The sequence below is a fragment of the Nipponia nippon genome, unplaced genomic scaffold, assembly GCF_047370975.1.
Source record: "Nipponia nippon isolate SJK-2023a ecotype South Korea unplaced genomic scaffold, ASM4737097v1 scaffold_3, whole genome shotgun sequence".
NCBI classification, from domain to species: Eukaryota; Metazoa; Chordata; class Aves; order Pelecaniformes; family Threskiornithidae; genus Nipponia; species Nipponia nippon.
This window is the reverse complement of record NW_028262347.1, coordinates 11,589,539-11,611,109: the sequence shown is the minus strand read 5'-3', so window position 1 is coordinate 11,611,109 and position 21,571 is coordinate 11,589,539. Positions and strand designations below refer to the sequence as shown.

Here is a 21,571-nt window from a genome sequence, read left to right as displayed (position 1 = left end):
GTAGTAATCTAAACCGAATTTTAAATTAATTATGTAAGATATCTAAATGATGCATAGAAGATAAAGTAATTTATTCTCAAATGGACATTTGAAAATAGTATGAATTGAAAGTAGTTCAGCAGCATTATTTAAATACCTTAATACATAAATAAATATATACATACATATAGATAAATACATACATATAGAAAAGCCTACATTCAAATTACACTGTCCAAACTTCACAAAATACCGCCCCCAAAAAAGGGAAAAAAATCTGTAATTTATGTATTGCCAGAGAAACACCTTATTATTAAATTACACATTATTCCTTCCTAATAGTAATGACTGGAAATGTGCTCATATGGCAGAAATAATGAAGTGGACCAGCCAAATCAGTGAGTCAGGTAGTGATAAATAGAGAAATAGTAGTCATGTCCTTAAGTTGCATACTGCATGTTGTTACAACCGTTAAAGACGGTAAATTTTGGACATATACACAAAAAGCCATTCTCCAAGGATATTCATATCCACATATGCCTACATAAAATTGTTCCCAGTCATTCCTTTTCATTATCTTATCTTCCTCACTTAAAAACTGAAACTAAGCATATCATTTGTGAGGGTGATACTCCTTTAAAAATAATAATAACTACAATCATAGAATCATAGAATCGTTTAGGTTGGAAAAGATCTTTAAGACCATCAAGTCCAACCATTGACCTAGCATTGCCAAGTCCAACACTAAACCATGTCCCTAAGCACCACACCCACCTGACTTTTAAATACCTCCAGGGATGGGGACTCAATCAATTCCCTGGGCAGCCTGGTCCAATGCTTGACAACGCTTTTGGTGAAGAAATTTTTCTTAATACCCAATCTAAACCTCCCCTGGCACAACTGGAGGCCATTTCCTCTTGTCCTATCACTTGTTACTTGGGAGAAGAGACCAACCCCCACCTCACTACAACCTCCTTTCAGGTAGCTGTAGAGAGTAATAAGGTCTCCCCTCGGCCTCCTTTTCTCCAGGCTAAACAACGCCAGTTACCTCAGCCATTCCCGATAGGTCTTTTGCTCTAGACCCTTCACCAACTTCGTTGCCCTTTCTTTGGACACAGTCCAGCACCTCAATATCCTTCTTGTAATGAGGGGCCCAAAACTGAACACAGGATTCGAGGTGCGGCCCCACCAGTGCCAAGTATCGGGGGACGATCACTTCCCTGGTCCTGCTGGCCACACTGTTTCTGATACAAGCCAGGATGCCATTGGCCTTCTTGGCCACCTGAGCACACTGCTGGCTTGTATTCAGCTGGCTGTCAACCAACACCCCCCGGTCCTTTTCCGCCAGGCAGCTCTCCAACCACTCCTCCCCAGGCCTGTAGCGTTGCATGGGGTTGTTGTGACTCAAGTGCAGGACCTGGCACTGAGCCTTGTTGAACCTCATACAGCTGGCCTCAGCCCATCAATCCAGCCCGTCCAGATCCCTCTGTAGGGCCTTCCTACCCTCCAGCAGATCCAACACTCCCGCCCAGCTTGGTGTCATATGCAAACTTACTGAGGGTGCACTCAATCCTCTTGTCCAGATCATTGACAAAATATTAAACAGAAGTGGCCTCAGTAGTGAGCCCTGGAGATACCACTTGTGACCAGCCACCAATAATTTGACTCCATTCAACACAACCCTTTGGGCCTGGCTATCCAGCCAGTTGGGGCCTGGCCATCCAGCCAGTTTTTTACCCAGCAAAGAGTTCATGCCATGAGCAGTCAGTTTCTCCAGCAGAATGCTGTGGGAAATGGTGTCAAAGGCTTTACTAAAGTCCAGGTAAACAACATCCACAGCCATTCCCTCATCCACTAAGAGGGTCACCTTGTCATAGCAGGAGATCAGGTTAGTGAAGCAGGACCTGCCTTTCACAAACCCATGCTGACTGGGCCTGATCACCTCGTTGTCCTGTATGTGCCACGTGATGGCACTCAGGATGATCTGCTCCATAACCTTCCCTGGCACCGAGGTCAGGCTGACAGGCCTGTGGTTCCCCGGATCCTCCTTCTGACCCTTCTTGTACATGGGCATCACATTTGCTAACCCCCAGTCAACTGGGTCCTCCCTGGTTAGCCAGGACTGCTGATAAATGATGGAAAGTGGCTCGGTGAGCATCTCCGCCAGCTCCCTCAGTACCCTTGGGTGGATCCCATCCCGCCCCATATATGTATGGGATCCAATGCTTGATAATACAGTAATGCAGATGCTAAAATTACAGTAGAGAAGATATATTCCGATCCATTCATTCACTGCTGATTTTATAAGCAGTTTCTTGGTAAATAAACCAGCTAAATTTATCAATAAGGATATTTCAAACAGTACCCATATTTATCATCTTTCTTTTTAATATATCATTTACCACAATTAGTCTCTTTCAGAATAAAATAATTTGAATCTTGATTTTTATCTCCCGCACATCTATAATTTAACAACGTTATTTCATTTTGTTCTGAAAGAATCAATTGAATGAAATATTTTTAGAGTATAGGATTATAAGGATTCATCATGTAAGTCTTGTAAGGTGCAATAACCAAGGGATATAATTTTTAACCAGTAGAGGATAAAAAAAATCATAACTCATGGCCAGGCTGCCATCAACAGAGCAAAATTTGCAGCTGTGGTATCACAGGCTGGAAATACAAGACTTCGAAAATGTGAGGACAAATTACTTAATAATAGGTTTCACAAATTTCAAACTTTTTTTTATACCGCAAAGCTGAAAACCAGATTTCTTTACAGAAGGAAATCTTTCAGCACTCTGTTGATAATAAGTGTATTGAACCATTTAGATATTAGAAACAAGACAAACTAACAAGACATTTCTAAAAATCTTAATGAGCAGAGAGATATTTCACATTTCCAGAGTGAAAAAATGGACAGTCGGAAGATACTGTTTTTATTTTTCTCCCTCATAATTTGTGTGGGTCAAATAAAGAATAAACACGAACTCTTCTTATTCTAATATATTATTTTTGTGTGTATAGAAGCTATCTATGTATGCATCAAGGCACTTGTTCTTAGCAATTTATGTTAGTTATTTTATGCAGCTTACAATATATTACTGAGTTTAAAACATCTTGACCTCATCTTTAAGGACTTGCACAACTTTGTGCTATGCATGTGCACTTTCAGCCCAGACACTACCACTGGATCCTGCAGAGATGCAGGGTGGAGGTAGAAGTTGCCTGCACAGTCACGTTAGCTCTTCTACAGCTCTGCACAGGGTCCCAGGGGGTGTAAACTCTACAGCTCAGAGCATAGTTGGCAGCTTGTGTGAGAACTGAGAAAGAGTACAAAAAGGGGTAGGCTATAGTTCTCCTTCCCTTCTCCTCTCCTTCCTCTTTCCTTACCCCACATCTCATAAATACTGAAATTGAAAATAACAACCAAGTAGGAAATAAGAAGGGAAACTTGTTTGAGGAGAGGGAAAAAAGAATTGACAGATTCTCGGGGTAAACCATGAATATTCCCAAACACCTCACACTTCTATTTAAAGTAGGTTTTAAGGTCCTTTAGACAGAACACCTTTTATTGTTTTCCCATGAAGTACTTCACACAAATTGGTATTTTCTTGTTAGATATTAATTACTTCAAGCAATTTGGCACATTTTTCCTAGTAGTCAACTTAACTCATCATATCTACTTATTTGACATACTGAAACACATCTAAACATTTATTTTGATTCTGAGCTTGCAAATATAACAAATATTTCTTCCCACACTCCCTTACAGTTGTCTGGAAACAGTTTTGAAGAAGTAATTATACAAAAATTCGTGTGAAACTTAAAAGACTTATATGTGCTGTGAATTTACACTTACAAAAAGCCTGTGTAACCTCCTGATGGTCTTGCCTTACGTAGGGCAGGTTTGAGAACACGACTGCCATCCCTCACATCAACAAAGGCTTTTAGGTGATGTAGCTGAATAAAGGATTGAGATGACATTTTCCCTTCCTTGAGAACCAATACAAAGCTTGGACAACTTATATACCCCAGATCAACCTATTTTGCAAAGCCAAGCCAGATTTATAACACAAAGAAGCTTTCACTGGTTTCCGCATAGGGATAATTACACACACCAGAATCAATCAGGCTGTCAAGACCTTTGTTAAAATTGTCTTCTTTTTTTAATATGTCCAATAATAAAGACCTACTGATATTCAGTGTTCTGCGTTGCAGTCTGTACTGCAAAACGCAAATGCCACCATTAGCTATTTTTACCAGAAGAACATGGCCAACCTTACTGCAGAGCCAACTTTCCCCTCTGGGTACAAGAGGATTCAATACTAATTGCCATTCCAAGCTGTGCATAAGAGAGAAAATATTGCAGAAGGAATGGAAAGGGATCTGAGGAGCAGCAGTAATCATCTGGCCTCCAAAACAGATTTTGGCAGTATGCGCAGCTTACACATTTATTACTCAGTCAAGCAGCCTAACAGACATTGGAATCTTAGGACCTGCTGTAATGTCCAAGATAATGCTGGCTTAATTTGATGGTTAAGAAATATGCGGAGAAAGGCAGCCACACCAAATGATAATGACAATCAGCATTCAATTTACCAGAAAATTATTTTGTGCACATTTTATTACAAACTATGCAAATTAATGTTAGACAGTAAAAAAAAAAAAAAAAAAAGGAAAAAGAAAAAAATAGGAACACAAAGGTGTTGTGGCACTTTTCTGCCTAAAACCCTGAGTTTTCAAAACCAAAGAACTTTGGAGAGAAAAGGCCTTAAAGTTTTCTTCATTGTGGGGATTTCTATTTTGTTGAAGCCAGAACCATAGTAACCAATTTAACCCGTTATCATGGGTTTGGCTTCTGGTATGGCTTTTCACATCTCATCATGATACTAAAAACATTAACCAAGTAGTAGATCATATCCTCTGAGTATTTAGGAAGACTGTATCATGTCAGAGACCCATGCAGATGAATTTCTGGTTAAAAGAACAGGAATAACATAATATAGAAAGCTTGGTAGTCAATGGTTCTCAAAGGGATCACTGAAAGAAACCCCACAGCAACCTGTTAGGGCCATGGCTAAGGCTCATGTTGTTTCATTGAAAACTCAAATTCAAAATTCTTTAGTTCTGCTTCTTTTTTAAAAAGAGCATAAACAAAAAAAAAAGAAAAAAAGAAAACACCATTTCCTCATTTTAATGGGATAAAATTTTTCTTTCTTCATATATTTTATTGCATTTAAATAGAAATAAGGGTTAACATACTAAAATGTGATTTGGTTTTGTAGAATTTGTTTTTCACAGGGAATTCTGTGTCAGTAAAGCACCCTGACTCTGGTTATGTTTTAGCAAGATGGTTGGGGTTTTTTTATTTTATTTTTGTTAAATATCTCTTTAAATACCTCCGGTTTATTCAATAAAGCGAAAGTAGGGTGAAAAAAAAAGATTTTAAAGATATCAATCAGAAGGTAAATTTCTGCAGCTGACAAATAGGAACCTAGATCAAGAGACAGAAGTATGCAGAGCATTTCACCACTGAAGTACAGACAGCAACCGTGAAGTTTGGGGTTCTCCAGAAGCATGACTGAAACTGAATCAGAGAAAATTAAAATGTTTGCATTAGGCACGGAGACCTACATGCAGTGTTAATATCCTTACTCCATAAAATAAAGTTGGAGATGGAAATGAAAACATTTTTTCCACCAAAATTAGATCCATAGTAAAATAAAACAGTTTGGAAGTAAAAATAATGACTGGTAAAAGAAAAACACTACCACCAGTTATGAAAAAAACTTCTTTCAAAAGTACCATAAAGTCAACCCTGTAATTTCTTGGCATCCCTGTAACTAGTGGCTTTATAGGGTAAAAGGCTTCATTATGAAAAAGAAAGACCCCACCATGAATTGTTAGTGAATTGTAAGTGGTCTCTCCACTGGAATTTTATATTTTATTTCCCCAAGTTAAATGATCTGATTTGATTTAAAATATTTAAAATATAGCTCTATAGTGCAGAAATACTTGAAGTGTTAGCTGAGAAAACTCATTAATACAAAATACCAGGCAGAAAAGTAAAATTTAATATCTGTTATTTCTAACTTCAGGCAAATAACAAAAGCTAGTAAAAGTCAAACATTATCCCAAATGTTTTAGGCACGAACTACTATGTTATGTAATTTCCCCCCTATGTTTCTAAATAAGAACCTATTTTAAAAAAAAATTTAAAGAAATAAAAAAATATTCCAGGAAACATGTTGAGTGTTAAGACGTGTCAACAATTTCATAAAGCCATCTTTCAGTCACCTCCCACACTAATATATCCCAAATAGGAATTAAATCAGTCACAAGTTGTTTTTAAATGGCTAACTCTAGATTAATTTCAAATAAACTTACTTAAATTCAGAGTTAGAATATTTCAAGACTCATTTTCAGCAGAAATTAGTGTTTAGAAAATGACATCTTGATGAAAGTCTATGGCATTGAGTTTCTAAATTTACTTCTGAAATATATATTTGTTTGTTTGTTTGTTTGTTTTACAGAGCATTTGAAAAGTTTATTTGAAATATTTAAGGTAATACAACCCAGATCTGGAAGAGTATCTCAAATTATAACAAAAGTAAGTTTTATTTTAGATTTGCCACTATTTTCCCATTAAGAACCTTAGGTTACATTTAATAATCAGTTAGTCTTGGATCAACTTTCCAGACCAAAACATATTCACAAATATTCAGACCTAGAATATGGTATTATAACATTTTTGGGATGCATCATTATCAAGCAGATTGCTTTAAATCTACATCAATAATTCCTTACTACAGCTGGTACCTTCAAAATAACATGTACCTAACCGATTCTATCCATGGTGTCTGTATCATAAAAAACCAAGCATAGTAGGCAATTATCTCTGTCCACACAGTCGAGACCTCCAAAACACACATCCTGATCTGTGGATCCAGCATTGAAGATCCAGCACAGCCTATGACTCTTCATTCAGACTCGCATTCTCTTCAGGTCTGTGCCAAGGCACAATCACATGAAGTAACTCATAGAAAGATTCACAATTCAAGCAAATAACCCCTCATACTACAGTTTTCAGATAAGCCAGATTCACAAGGAAAAAAAAAGAAGTAATGCCTGCAATATCATTGTCAGAGGGCATCTAGAAGAGTTGGGATATTGTCCAGGAGGGACCACAGTGGGTTTCAGTTCTTACTCTAGGGATGATTTCTACATTTGTCTCCTCAATAATCACCTGATATATTAACATTGCAACAGTTTATAGGATGGGAATAAGAATCAAAGTCTCTCACATAAACGACTAAATTAGAGACGCGGTCCTGCCTTGTCTGTTCTCTGGTCCCACAGTTCTCGCACCCCTCAGGTCTCGGCTTCAGCAGGAAAGTGAGCAGACACACACACTACAGAGACATCACAGTGCTCTATCTCTTATCTACCCTGAGTCATTCTAACAAATGTACTGCCATTAAATTTTTGTTTCTACAAAAAAGACAACATAATGGCACAATTTCTTGGCTTTAACATGCAATACTGTGTCCATGTGTAAGAACTCAGGAATCTTCCAAAATAACCTAGAAAGATGGAAAAATATGCTATGCTTGGTATTTTTTATTGGCTTTTGCTACCTAAAACTGGTACACAGGATCAGTTTCTTTTGAGAAAACTTAGTCTTTCAAGAAGGAATAAATTAAGCTTGGTTACCAGACCATCTTTCTTTATCCTACCTTATTATCTTAAATTTTTACAATTTAAGACAGAAGTCATGATAAACTTGATGGAAGGTAAATATGTTAAGACCATCCAATAAAACTAATGTAATCCAAGTACCAAAATGCAAGTACCTCCTCATGATGGAGGATTCTGTTCAAGTTTTTTGACCTTCTGAATTCTGACAGAAACAAGCTTTTTCATCAAGTTAGAAAAGCTATTTCTTTTTTCTGCTCATTTACAAAGATTTTCATTCAAGGAGCTTTAGTAACCTACTTTGGTGAAAAAAAAATCATAATTGTCACAATATAAAAAGCAATACTGACTCTAGAGTTCTTTGCTTAAGATTCTGCCTCAGTATTTTCCTTCCAGGTTTAATATTGAACAAACCAGGCAGTACTTAGGGACTTAGCTGCAACTAACATTTGCTTTATACTTACCCCAAGCCATAGTGTTTGGTATTTAAAAGAGGCTGACACTGAAAATTCATTTAAAGGTCCACTTCACTCATTACATGTTTTCACAAATAATTCACTGATTAAAATCATTAAAAATATTAAAAAAAAGATAATTAGAACAAACAGTAATCTCACATGCCATCTGCACGAGACGTACATAATGATATAATCCAACTTCTATTTCCAAATTTAAAGGTGTGAACATACATACACACACACACACACACACACACACAGACTTGGAACAATCATTTTTCTATCCCAGCTGTAGTAAAACAACACTATTCAACCACCCGTTAGAAGAAACCTTGGGAAAAACAGTTCTGAATAGCTTCAGTGTCTCAGCTATAACCAAAATATATGTTAACAGCATTAATCTTAACATATTTCAAACCAAGCAATTTAATTAATAAAACTGTCTTGCCTGTCTGTTATTGCTATTTAAACTAAATACAAAAAAGTACAAAAACGTTTTATTGCTCCTTTAGTCGTTTAAGGAATGTTGATGTAGCATGCCAAAATATTTACACAACACTTTATCAATATCTTGATTCCTGAATAGATCTTATTATTATCCACACATAAGATCTTCCATGAATAAATGACAATGCACTTTTTCCTAGTTTTTTGGAGCGTTTTTGTTTTGTTTTGTTTTTTTTTTTGGAGGGGGAATATTCTTGCTCCCATGGTTTCATTTCCCATCATTTCTAAGTTTCTTCCCAAAGAATATTTCTTCCTTTCAAGCTTGAAGTCTGAGATACCCAAGATATGCAGAAATTGTTCAATAGTACAAAAATTCCAGTTGAAGAGATAATATTTCAGTCAAGACAAAAATCACTGTAGCATCAAAAGAGAATTTTACAAGTTATTCCTGAAAGTTTTGATTGCCCCCCAGTACTAAGCACTATTATATTTTATCAATAACTGAATATTTACATATATGGTGGACTAGAAGAAAGGTAAAATTGTTGTCCGTTACCAAACCTGCTATCAAAAAATAATATGTCTTATAAGATTTTAAGGAGCAGCAAAATTTTGACTGCCATCCTAATAAAAGGAAGGTATGAACGAACAAACAGTATGTTTGTTTTTTTATTATTAAGCTGTAAGAACCATCAATTAATTGTAACTCTAATTACGACTGCGTTAATAGGTTCTGAGCAGGGGAAGCCTTTTTTTCTTGCTGGTAGCTGTCCAAATATATTCAAAGTGATGTCATCACGTTCAAGACACATTACTGTCAACCTGACACTTTAATCAACTCTTCAATGCTAATCAAGTAGTGACATGTGGAAGCAATATTGCAATTTCTGATTTAGAGGAAGTAAAGCAGGAGTAACCACACACAAAAAAAGCAATCCTTGTTTGTGTGCTTTGCCTAACACCTTTCCTAAAACCGTAACGCCAGTACAGACTCACACATCTAGAGCAACCATTGCAGCAGATGGTGCATTATGCACCTCAGGCAGTAAGGGCAACGTGTGGCGGTAGCCACTGGGCAGCTTGACCTCACTTACCTTGTGCCGAGGATTTCCTCTTACCTCTGGCCTGCGGTTTCCATATTCTGCTTAGGTGTAAGCAGGGTACAGTTTTAACGGGGATTTAGAAATAAGACTTTTGTTATTACTAATAGGAGATGCATGACTAATTCCCAGTGCATGGGGTAGAAAGACAACCTGAGGGTCTGTTCTGTTTTCAGCAGTGGATTGATTTTATTTCAAAACCTAAATGGGACTCCTGAAAAATGCTGAATTAAAAGCCTGATTTGGGTCTATTTTACTGGGATTGCCCTCTCCTGCAGTGGGACTGCAATCTTCAGAAACAGGCAAATAACTCCCTAGACTTTTCCCTGTCTCTGCTAAGCTTTTGGCAGCAGATACAGAGGAAAGAAAGCAAAAATAACTTGCATAGTATTTCTTTCTGCAATCAAATAAACCACAAAGTAATAACCTGGATGCAGTGAATGGATATTTTGTAGTGATTTGTCATGTATTTCTGTGGTGAAATAAAAGGGACTTCTTCACAAGTAGCTCATCCCTGTATTTCAAAATAAGCAAATCACTGTATATGTAGGAAGCCAAAGAATATCTTATAGCACATACTATTTTGTCAGGCTTAAATAGGTGGCACACCATTAGAGAGTTACGGGTTAAACCAGTTTCCCAGTTTCAAAGGGCTAAATGAAGGATGGATCCACACATTCAGAATTTCATATGACAGAAATACATATGACAGAAATTCAATGTGATTCATATTTTAAAAATCATAACTGATAACTGCAATAAAAATGAAATCTGGATAGGGAAGATATCCATGCCATGGATAACATACTGCTTAAGTCAGTGATTCTCCAATTTCCAGCTTCATACAGCAAAAAAATAATTACCATGACAAAACATGATCCACAGATCCAAGTGAAAATTCAGATTTAGGAACATGTGTGGCTCTAACTGTAATTGTCCCTCTCCCCTGGAGACAGCAACCTGCCTTTAAGAGGCAATAGAAGTAAAAACCAATCTCAAGGAAGAGTAGGCAAGTCAAATATCTAGTCATTGAAACCTGTTCTGTGAGGTCCAAAGAGCAATTCTTTGTTTCTCTTGGCATCCTACAAAAGATACACAATAAGGGGGGAAAAAAATTAAATCTGCTTTCCAAGGTGTAACTCAGTCCAACAAAATTGGCTTCCAAGCAATAAAAAATTGTAATCTGTGTCTCATCCATTGTTTCTCAGAAGGATTTGTTGTAATATCTGTTTTGTAAATGTTCACGAGCAGACTGTGATGTAGTCAAGGAATTGCAGATTTATTACAAACTATTTTCAAAGTGTAAAACTGTTCCCTACTATAGTGGGCACTGAAACCTCTATCAAGAAATGACAGTTTAGCTCATGTGAACAGGAATAAAAATGACAACAGTGTTCAAGATCCATTATCACTCTTTCTAGTGTTATAAAAATTGCTTGCAGATAATATTGCTTGTGAAAAGAAAATTAAACTGTAGTTTTGGAAATCTGTTGGTGAATGACTACATTCCAATTGCCTGCTGGGTTTCAGATGACACATGAACTTTGTTACTGTAAAATCAACCTGGTGATGATTTTGTGTTTAGTGATACGAAGTCTGTGATTTTTAGGTATTCTCAAGCTGTTAACTCTGAAAACACCATCTGTAACCAAAAGTTACCCAGCTATCCAACAAGAGGATTTTACTGACACAGAATTAGTCTTCCCTGTAATTTTCTAGGCTTCCACATCTCTGGTAATTAATATGATAGCCAGACCCAAAGAATCATGAATTTCTCATGAACCATACGTGTTGCACATGCAGTTACCTCTCTCAAAAAATGTACATTTCTGTCTGTTATTATCATTTCATTAGATGCTAAAGTCGTACCTTTCCTAATGAAGTCATAGCCTGTCTTCATTTTTAGGTTAATGGGCTGTACGGTAACATTACCTAGCATGTATTTTTAAGGGACGTAAGTCTCCTTATGAATACCATCTAAAATGTTAAATTCAAGCAACAACAAAACATTTTACATACTGTTATGATGACGTTCTTATATCAAAGTTCACATGGTTTTTACAAATATCCTAATGATTGGAGGCAAGTTTTTATAACATTTTAACAGCAAAGTATCAATACTCTTCAAACAAAAGCAAAGGAAATGGCCTGTCTCTTCCCTGTAATCCTGCAATTAAGGTGCACTTTACCACTTATTAAAGCCAGAATCCCAGAATAATCCTCTAGGTCTGTCAGTCAAGCACACCGTATAAGAATACGAGCTACTATGATTCTTTCCCCCATCATACTGACATTTCCATTTTCATCCCCATGTCATTTATATAAGACGCACGAAACCATGGCCATGAATTTTAAAGGGCTCAGGTCACATTAGGGTCTCTTTCCTCTTGATGAGATTTTGAAAGAGAAAGACTGCATACTTGAAATTAGGACCCTAAATATAAAAAAAAACAACATCAAAATACAGATCCTATCTCATTTTTCTTCCTCTTTTTTAAGGATATGCAACCATTTTGAATGCTGAAATGTCTTTTTATTGGATGATTTTTTTCTTGATGATGAGCACAGAAAAAGGAAGTTATTTTCATCTTGAAAGGTAACTTAAATACTTAATTTGGAAATACAATTAAAGAATCCTCAGCAGTACATGCATATATATATATACACATATATGAATTATTTTTCACATAGTTTAGAAGGAATTTATTCAAATTCTCTGTTGAAGTCTGTTACTGCAATTCTGGAACTGCACTGCATGCAATATAAGTACTACCACCTCACACAGCATGTTATTTGCCTGAACTGTATATGCTTTTGGGATACGCAAAAATGTTTTCAAGTACTCATCTCTGCCTGAGGCCAAAACCATGTAAAGAAGAGCTGTCAAGAATTGTTTTTATTAAATGAGAACACAGCATAGAGAAAGAATGGATAGGAAAATTAGAATATCTAAGGGTTTTGTTTCACCTCCAGTTCCATTTCTGAAACTCAGATCCAATCCTAATGGACCTCTTTAACTATGGTTCCTACTAATTCATAAGATGAATCATATGCCTAATAGAGCACATATCTGAAGTACTAGTGAAAGAAGAAAAAAAAGACAATATCAACAAATCTGTAGTGAAAATGGAGATGAAAATTGTGTTTGGAGGTTATTTGTTTTTAAGAATGGGACACATATAATAAGCTTAATATTAAAATAAAATCACTTTGTTCAGATGCTACTTACAGCCTTCATAAATATCTGTTGGTATGTGGACTGCTGCATGTTGGTAAGATGTTTGCCGTCGGAAAACAGGATCTTCTTCAAATACTGGTCTGATTCTCTGGCTGCCAGATTCAGTGTCATTCTTTTCAGGCTTTTTAAAGAAAGACATGTAAAGGGCAGAATATTACAAAGTATGCTAAAAACATTTCCATTCACTTTTGCCTCTTTTTACATAACAGAGTCGTAGCCTTTCTTTCTTAGCTAACATTTTGCATTTGTGTATAAACACGCTTATTTGCTTCAGGTCCAGAAATATTTGTGTATACTTTATCTTGAATTATGAGGTACCCAACACAACTCAGTGAAATGAAGAGCTGCAAAAGAAAAGGGAGAGCCTAACACCCTACACATCTAAATTCCAAAAGTACATGGAATTTTTACACCCATAATGCAAGGCAAATACTTTACCTTTTATTACATGTAATAATTCATACCAAGTATTAAATATAAATACTGTGTATCTCATTTTTTTCCTTCTGTAGATTATACAGTAAATCACAAATCTTAAAATGATACCACTAATACACATTTCATAAATAGATTTTTGAGAAACAGTCGTGCACATCCAGACAAAAAACGGTTCCCAAACACTCAGGTGCTCACCACCACCTGCCTGCCTTGGGTCCCCATCTTCTCTCACCTGTCTGCACCCCAGCTGCTTGATTCCTTCCAATTCACTCAGGCATTTGGACTAGTTTTTAAAAATTTTGAAAAGCAGAGGCTTATTCTAACTCGGCTACAAAAATTGCACGAAGTGTGGAAACCAAGGAGGTAGTGCAGACCAAAAAGGGGGTTGCAATGTCTTCACCTGGCTCAGCTGCAGCTGGAACAGGAGGCCGGATGGCATGAGTGCACTGCCACTTAAATCAATAATGAATCAACTATGATACCGAATGAAAACTCAGGCCAGCAATTGGAGGCAATTATAAGGATATTTTTAATACTAAAGGGTCATCAGTTTTTGTAAATATATTATGCTTGAAAAATAGTGCCGACAAAGAAACACCTGTCTGGTCAGTGAGGCACGTGTGCACTGAGGCTATTCTTTACATACTACCACTGTGTTTGTTATCCCCTATCAAAGTACAGAAAGCTAAATTTTAACTTATTCAAAAGGTAATCTAATTAAATTGCATATGTTTCCTCATCTGCTTCATCACAGCGTTACGGACAAACGTTATACTAAGTATAGGTTCAAATGTTGCCTGAAGTAAGCAGCAGTCTCAGATGGGTTTCAAGGAGGTGGCTTCCTTTGGAAACACAAAGAACAGAACTCATCTAACCAGTGACATCCACTGATTTCAACAACACAGTGGTGTTCAGCTCATCACCCCAGGCTGCCTTCATAGTCAATGAAGAGAAATGGGCACTTTTAGAGTGCAATTCATCTCATCTCAATTAGACACCTATTTTCCCATGACATGAATTATGTCTTAGAAGTACCTCCTTCGTTCCATAAAGGTAGCCTTAGGGAAATTTGCCTAGATGGAGAAGTCTGCAACATAGCTGTCTAGAATTAGGTGAGATGAATCTCACAATACAAGTCTACTAAACTTCTGGAAGAAAAGAAGTGGATGCTAATTTTGACTACTTTTATGCAGCATAGCTACTATATCTTATATGAAGAAGTTAAACTTGTTACTTAGCACTCACCCCCACTCTGGTGGATGAGAGAAAGGAAAGCATAACTCCTAATACTCAAAGTAAGGGATGACCTTTTTTCTTTAAGCAAACATATTACCAGGTGAAATCCAGGTATATCATGGCATTAAATAATCTAAATTGATAAAATGTGTAAATTACCTAAAACCATTTTTCTCCTTGGAACACCTAAGACCACATGGTGCCTTTTACTTTCATGTGTGTGGTATTATTTTCATTAATAGTTCTAGTGGACACAATGACCTGCTGTTATGGATGTTGCCAGAGGACTTCTGAATATCATACTTTTGCATTTAGGTGCTACTAAGACAGTAATGTTTTAGTTTTTGAACAGGAACTACTCGTACAATGCAGCCTGAAATGTTTTGATCCAGTATGCCACTCTCTTAAATTTACCAGAAAGTAAAACCATGTATTGGGCCTGGCTAGGATGGAATTAATTTTCCCCATAGCAGCCCTCATAGTGCTGTGCTTTGTACTGGTAGCTAGAAAGGTGTTGATACCACACCAGTGTCTTGGCACAGCATCAAGGCTGTCTGTCCAAACCCCTCCTCCAAAGTCCAGTAGGTTGCGGGTGGGCAAGAGATTGGGAGGGGACAGGAGAGCTGTCCCAAGCTGACCAAAGAGAGACTCCATACCATATGGTGTTGTGCTCAGCAATAAAAGCTAAGAGAAAGGAGGAGGGGAGGGAGGCATTTGCTATTAAGGCGTTTGTCCTCTGGAGCAACCACTACGTGTACCGAGGCCCTACTTCCCAGGAAGTGGCTGGACATTGCCTGCTGATGGGAAGTAGAGAATAAATCTTTTTGTTTTCTTTTGCATCTGTGCACGGCCTTTGCTTTTCTTTATTAAACTGTCTTTATTTCAACCCATGAGTTTTTTGTCATCTTATTTTCTCCCCCCATGTCCTGCTAGGGAAGGGGAGTAATAGAGTGGGGAGTGATAGAGCGGCTTGGTGGGCACCTGGTGGCCAGCCAAGGTCAACCCACCACCAACCATTATAACTTACTTTGAAGTATGCAAACTGGAGCCAGGATCAGTAACAGTTTATGTGTTCTATGATTTGAAATGACGCAGCATTATGATAGCTTCAGACAATGTAATTTTTACATAGGTTTTTGGTGATTTTTTTTTTCTTCTGCGTTATCACACAGGATTTCTCCCCCCACACATTCGAATGCTATAGATTAAGCAAATTCTGGAGTTCTTTTAACAAGTTATCTTTTGGCTTCACGCTGCTTAAAGTAATGAGTTTGTCTAATTCTGCAAATGCAATCTCAACAATCAATCATTCATGTGAGAAAATTTCTCTCCTGCCTGAAAGCCATTTGATTTAAAAAAAAAAAAACACTAACGCTTTTATTTCTGAAATTAGTACCTGTAGAGAACTGCTAATGTAAAACAACAAGATGTCTCAAACAGCCTGGTGCTAAAACCACAATGCAGAGCGACGGTCGCTAGGACCCAGGACCGGACAGTACGTACCCTGGAGTGAGGGTGAGGGAGGGAGTCCTGCGGAGACAGGGCGACCTTGCCTCGGCCCCATTCCCCGTGGTCTGTGAAGCGTCTTATTCCCCCCCACACCTACTGCCTGGGGGACAGTCCTGGTAGCACTCCTCTTGGTTTGACTGGTCGCTGATGTAATTTTCCAGTTAGCAAAACTACTAACCGCTTGTGCCTTGGGAAAGGAATTTGGGAGGGAGCTAAAAGATAACAAAGTGTGGAAAACTAAGGGCTCTAACCTTGAAGAAGAGCTAACAAGCCGACAAAAGTGAACATCTTGGCACCAAAGACTGGACGGTGGCCAGAGAAGATAAAACTTCAGAAAGTAGGTGAAAGGTAAATGTGGCGAGGGGAGATCACGACCACCGACTCAATTCAGGACCGAAAAGACTTGCCCCCCCCACACCTGAAAGGAGCATGCCTGCTAATTTACATAGCAAGCGAGGCTAATTTAAACACAGTAAACCAATAGTGTACGAAATGTTAATCACTAACCAATAAGTGTAAATTTAGGTGGGTTTATACTAATCATGTAGCCTGATAAATGTGCTGTAGTTTGTGTGTGTTGTGTGTGCTCGTGTGTGTACCGGTACTCGTGTTTACGTTCGTGCTCATGCTCGTGCGTGATTTGTGGAATTATTCTCACCGAGCACCCTGCGCAGAATTAACATCTCTATAAGAATCTTCTTCTTCCCTCACTGAATACCCTTGTTGGCAGGACCAACGCTGGATCCAGGACTGGTGATCCTCTCTCTCTCTCTCTCTCTCTCTCTCTCTCTGTCTCTTTGTTTCACTTTTCCTAAGGTGATTAAGTTGTTAAAGTTGTTAAATTGAAGTCAAGTACTGCATGGCCTACCTTGATTTTCTGTAAAACTGCATAGCTGGGCTGAATATAACTGTGAGAGGGTTGGCGGGTATCAAATATTTGTACTCAATATTTGTCTCTATAGAAGCTTTCTATTAAAGCTGGTGTTTGTGTACGGACCTTGAGTGTTGGCCCACCTTAATCCACACTGAGAGGATTTGCGAATCTTTGTCACTCCTCCCCCCTCCTCCCCAGGTGGGACGTGACAGTACCAATGACTACAAATTCTCAATGCTTTCACAGAACACTTCAGAAAAAAATTTGGGACCATCAAGCCACATTATTACAATAAAACACCAGAATCAGTGGGCATCATAAGATTTCTTCCACCTAATTTTCCATGAGAAATATTTGGGAGGGAGGGGAGATGGTAAAAGTGGGTAAACCATAAGGTTCATCCTAGCAGGTCTTGCACAGAAGTTTTTATACTGAAGTATGTTTAGATTTTTGATTGAAACTCCTGAAGCATCTGAACATAAAATTATCATGTTTCTTCTGCCTGATATTTCAGTTTCATTCCAAGTAATAGAATGGCCTTCAGCCTCTCCCATCACTCGTGTTATGGAAGAAGTCTACTGCCAAAATTTGATTGAGCTTTGTTGAAACTGAAAGGGTTTAAATAATCCACCTGAATGCCTTAAACTTTCAAACACAACGTCTATTTCCCACATTTCTAACAGCACACACACACAGACCCCCCCCAAAAAATGACTAAGGTAAAGACTGGATCTGTTATTCTTCCTACCAATATTCCATGATACCAAAACCAAAAACTGAATCTAAAAACTCTTCAACTACGTTTTTCTCAATTTAATTGACTCACCTGCTCCATCTGAACTCTATTTTATATCTACCTCTGCAGCCTTGATGGAGGGCAGTGGATTTATCAGAACTACATAAAATAACCTAGAAGCTTTTGCATCCCAATTGCTGACTTTTCCTAGGAGTATTTTGTGATGTACAACTCCAATATTGAAACAATGCATCTATCTGACCTCCAAAACCCAGAGACACCAAATGACAAAATCCTTTAAAAGTTCTGTAGTTTTCTCCACACAGGATTAATTTTTCTCTTAAATCTAAAGGTGTCTGTGCTAGTTCTGCACGCAACGGGCAAGTATCAGAAGCACTAGAGGCAAATTAATATTGCGCTTAATGCTGTGTCAGGCCTTACACATCCAATGCTTACATTGGATCCTCCTATATGAAGTAAAAACTATTTAGTTTTCAATTGCAAAATTTATGAATTACAAGTAACCTACATCTAAATTAGAAAAAAAAAAATTAAGGAAAGATTAAAAAGGAAAACCTCAATGTTATTAATTATTTTAGTCTGGTATTTCTATCCAAAGCCTGACAGATTGTGGCATTGGTTGGTACAGTTTTAATACCCAGTTAAACTTTGTTTTCAGGAAAGCAGCAAAACACATATTTTGAAGGAAAATAATCCAGCATGTGAATATAATTAAAATCCAACTCCAACCAATTTCTCTCTCAAGTCAGGAGCTGAAATGCAATCAATACTGGCACCAGAAAATCCCACGGGAAATAGTGGCTGACGATTAATTTTCTATCTATTCAAACCTGGCCTTCACTTATTGAATTACATTGTTACCTACCACTGACAGTCAGCAAAATAACTCACTCATTTCTCTGCAGTGAATCCCCAGACCAATTTTTCCCTCCCTTGTGAGGCAGATAAAATCCATTTCTCTTTTCAGTTCACATTTGTGCCATTTTAAGGCTTTTTTTTTTTTTTAAATAAATAAAATATTTTTTTCATGTGTCTACCGTTCACCATCAGAATAAAGGGAAATTGATATAGCAGCTAAAATTCAGGTAAAGTGGGTTCTTCTGTAGGTTCTTTGTGATCTTGGCTAAATCACTTTTTCCATGATCTAAAATAAACTGCAGGTTACTTGCTGGTTTTGCAAGCCAAACACATAGCAGAAATAATGCAACTTCTCTCTCAAGGGCTTTGTGAACGTAAATTAATGTATGTACATAAGATAACTGGAAACTTTATGAAAAGAAGCATCACTGAAAGATGCGCATAAAAAGCAAACAACCATTAAAGCAAAATGAAGCAAGGACATTTCAAGAAACTCTGACCTAGTTTAGCTGTCCATTTCACTGCAGCCAAACACATCCCGATTCCTTCCACAGCATTCAGTTACTTTTCACCATCATAGCCATAGGGAGATGAGTGGATTTTGTATCTCTACCAGTAAATTTTCATTTAGTTGAAAAGCACTGGTTACCATAGAAGTGAGAAATATTTTTCCACAAATATAAAACTTATTGTTTTTTGCTTCTTGCTGCTGTTGAAAACTGAAGATCAGAAAACTGATATTAATTTAAAAAAATACCATCAATGAAACACACAAAAAACCACAACCAAACTGAAGCAATCTTCAGTTGTTTTCTGAAGGCAGACTGTTTTCATAAACAATGTAGAAGTTGCTCAAAGCATCAGAACAGATTTAGTATCAGGACAAAAGAATAAAATGTAGATTTCTTTTTTTTAACTCCCAAACCGATATCCAGCAAGAAACAATGGCACCTGCCTGCTTTCCTACTTATGTGAAACAGAAAGGAATTGGTTGCTAGTATTTTCCATTGCCCTAGTATCTAGGGACTGTGTTTTGCATAACATTTCGCTGTCCCTATTAATGCCATTTTAGAGAATGGACGTGGAGATGGAATGAGAATTGTTACGGTTTTAGGGACATGAAAATTCTTGCTCTGTCATTCCTTTCTGTCTTTCCTTGCAGATTTCCAAAATTTTTATATTTTCATCTCTAGGTTTCTGCCCCTTTTTGATTTCTGAATATCTGTTGAAATTTCTAAATGTAAAATTTTAAATAATTGAGTCTTCCTGCCTATGCTTCCTTTAGTCCACTCGCAGACCTACGCTGTACAAATGAGTGCTATCATATACAAAATAAGCATAGAATTTTTCCTAGGCTCAGTTCCTTACTCAAAATCAGTTTTGCTGTTTTGTTGTTTTTTTTTTTTCCTCCATGAGGAAAGTAATCCAGTAGAACTACATATGCAGCCCCTCCAACACTGCTTGGGGCCCCATTAAAAAGTTACAGCTGGACCTGACGGGGAGAGTAAAATGAGACAGTGCTTGAAGCCCATGGCTCAGCAATACGCCTGCAGCAAGCAAAGGAACAGCTCTGCTAAGGACAAGACAAAGGGAAGTTAATTTTGAAGAGGCAGCTAGAATGCATTTCTAATAACCATAGCACTTTCATAGCATTGTAGATTATGTCATGAGTGCATTGCCTTCTGATAACGTTTTTTATTTCCTTTTCGATAGATGTGATTTTCCAGCTGCAGAAAAACTGCCGAGTGCATTTAGTTGGTTGTGACAGAACTGCAAACAGTTTACTTCGTCTTTGTTTGTGTGTCAGTGGGAAACTGCAGTCTTCATTCACCTACACTAAGATTTTTAAGTAAAGTGACATCCTTCTGCCTACTGTTAGGGACAAAACCCAACCAAAACAGTTATAAATACAGTAAGAAAACAATTGGCTCAGAACTTAAATATTCTTACTTTATCTGTTAGAAAACAGAGAGGCATTAAACATAAGAATATATATACATATTCATATATATAAACATAAGAATATATATGTATAAATATATATATACAGGGTCTGGGTATCTTCAGATGTAGTCTCTAGGAAACACTTTTCTACTTGCAACTGTCAGTGTGTCATGCTCAAAGCCCATTTATTTAAAATATATGAGTTGTTTTCAGTGCTTTTAGTGTTTCTATACGCTTCTAATGTATCAGTTCGTTACTGGAAGTCAGTAAGAAAATGAATGAAACTCTGGACTGAGTATTTACATTTAAAAGAAAGATTTCTTTTATAGCAGTCATTTTATGTTCAGCATTCTACTAATTGAATAACTTCAGTATGTATCAAATCTAGAGTCAAGTTAACTAAAAAGCATTTATTTGCCTCTTAAGCCATTTTTCTGAATGCAAACTATCTTTTGTTGACATTCATTTCTGTACATCTACTTACAGGTTTCTCCCTGTCTACTGTGTACAAAACTGTATTATTTTTTATGGATGGCTCAAAACCCGCTCTATGCATTCATCTGACCTTCATGGTTCACAGCTTCTGATCAGAACTTTTACGTACCCACAAAATTATTATATATCCAAAACAAAATAGTGTTTTGCTTTTCTTCGTATCCCAACCTATTCACAAAACTCACTGCATCGTCAGTTTGGTTTTGGAAATAAATGAATCCTTGATGTAATTAATTTATCAAATGTAAGGACTTGGAAGCCTGGGGACAGACTTTTTAGTAGGGCCTGATGCAATAGGACACGCGGAAATGGTTTTAAACTAAAAGAGGGTAGATTTAGACCAGATATGAAGAAGAAATTTTTTACAGTGAGGGTGGTGAAAGACTGGAACAGGTTGCCCAGAGAGGTGGTAGATGCCCCATCCCTGGAAACATTCAAGGTCAGGTTGGACAGGGCTCTGAGCAACCTGATCTGGTTGAAGATGTCCCTGCTCATTGCAGGGGAAGTTGGACTAGATGGCCTTTAAAGGTCCCTTCCAAC

At 37.4% G+C, this 21,571-nt stretch overlaps 1 protein-coding gene across 2 annotated transcripts in view; it reads right to left on the bottom strand.

Annotated features, from left to right (window-relative positions):
• The window catches only part of CACNA2D1 (calcium voltage-gated channel auxiliary subunit alpha2delta 1), a 436,336-nt gene that overhangs the window by 169,171 nt on the left and 245,594 nt on the right, over positions 1-21,571 (bottom strand). For both annotated transcript variants that reach the window (XM_087765875.1, XM_087765876.1), the window contains exon 6: positions 12,912-13,041. In XM_087765875.1, coding sequence (XP_087622001.1) covers positions 12,912-13,041 — 130 coding nt within the window. The remainder of the gene's footprint in view (positions 1-12,911; positions 13,042-21,571) is intronic.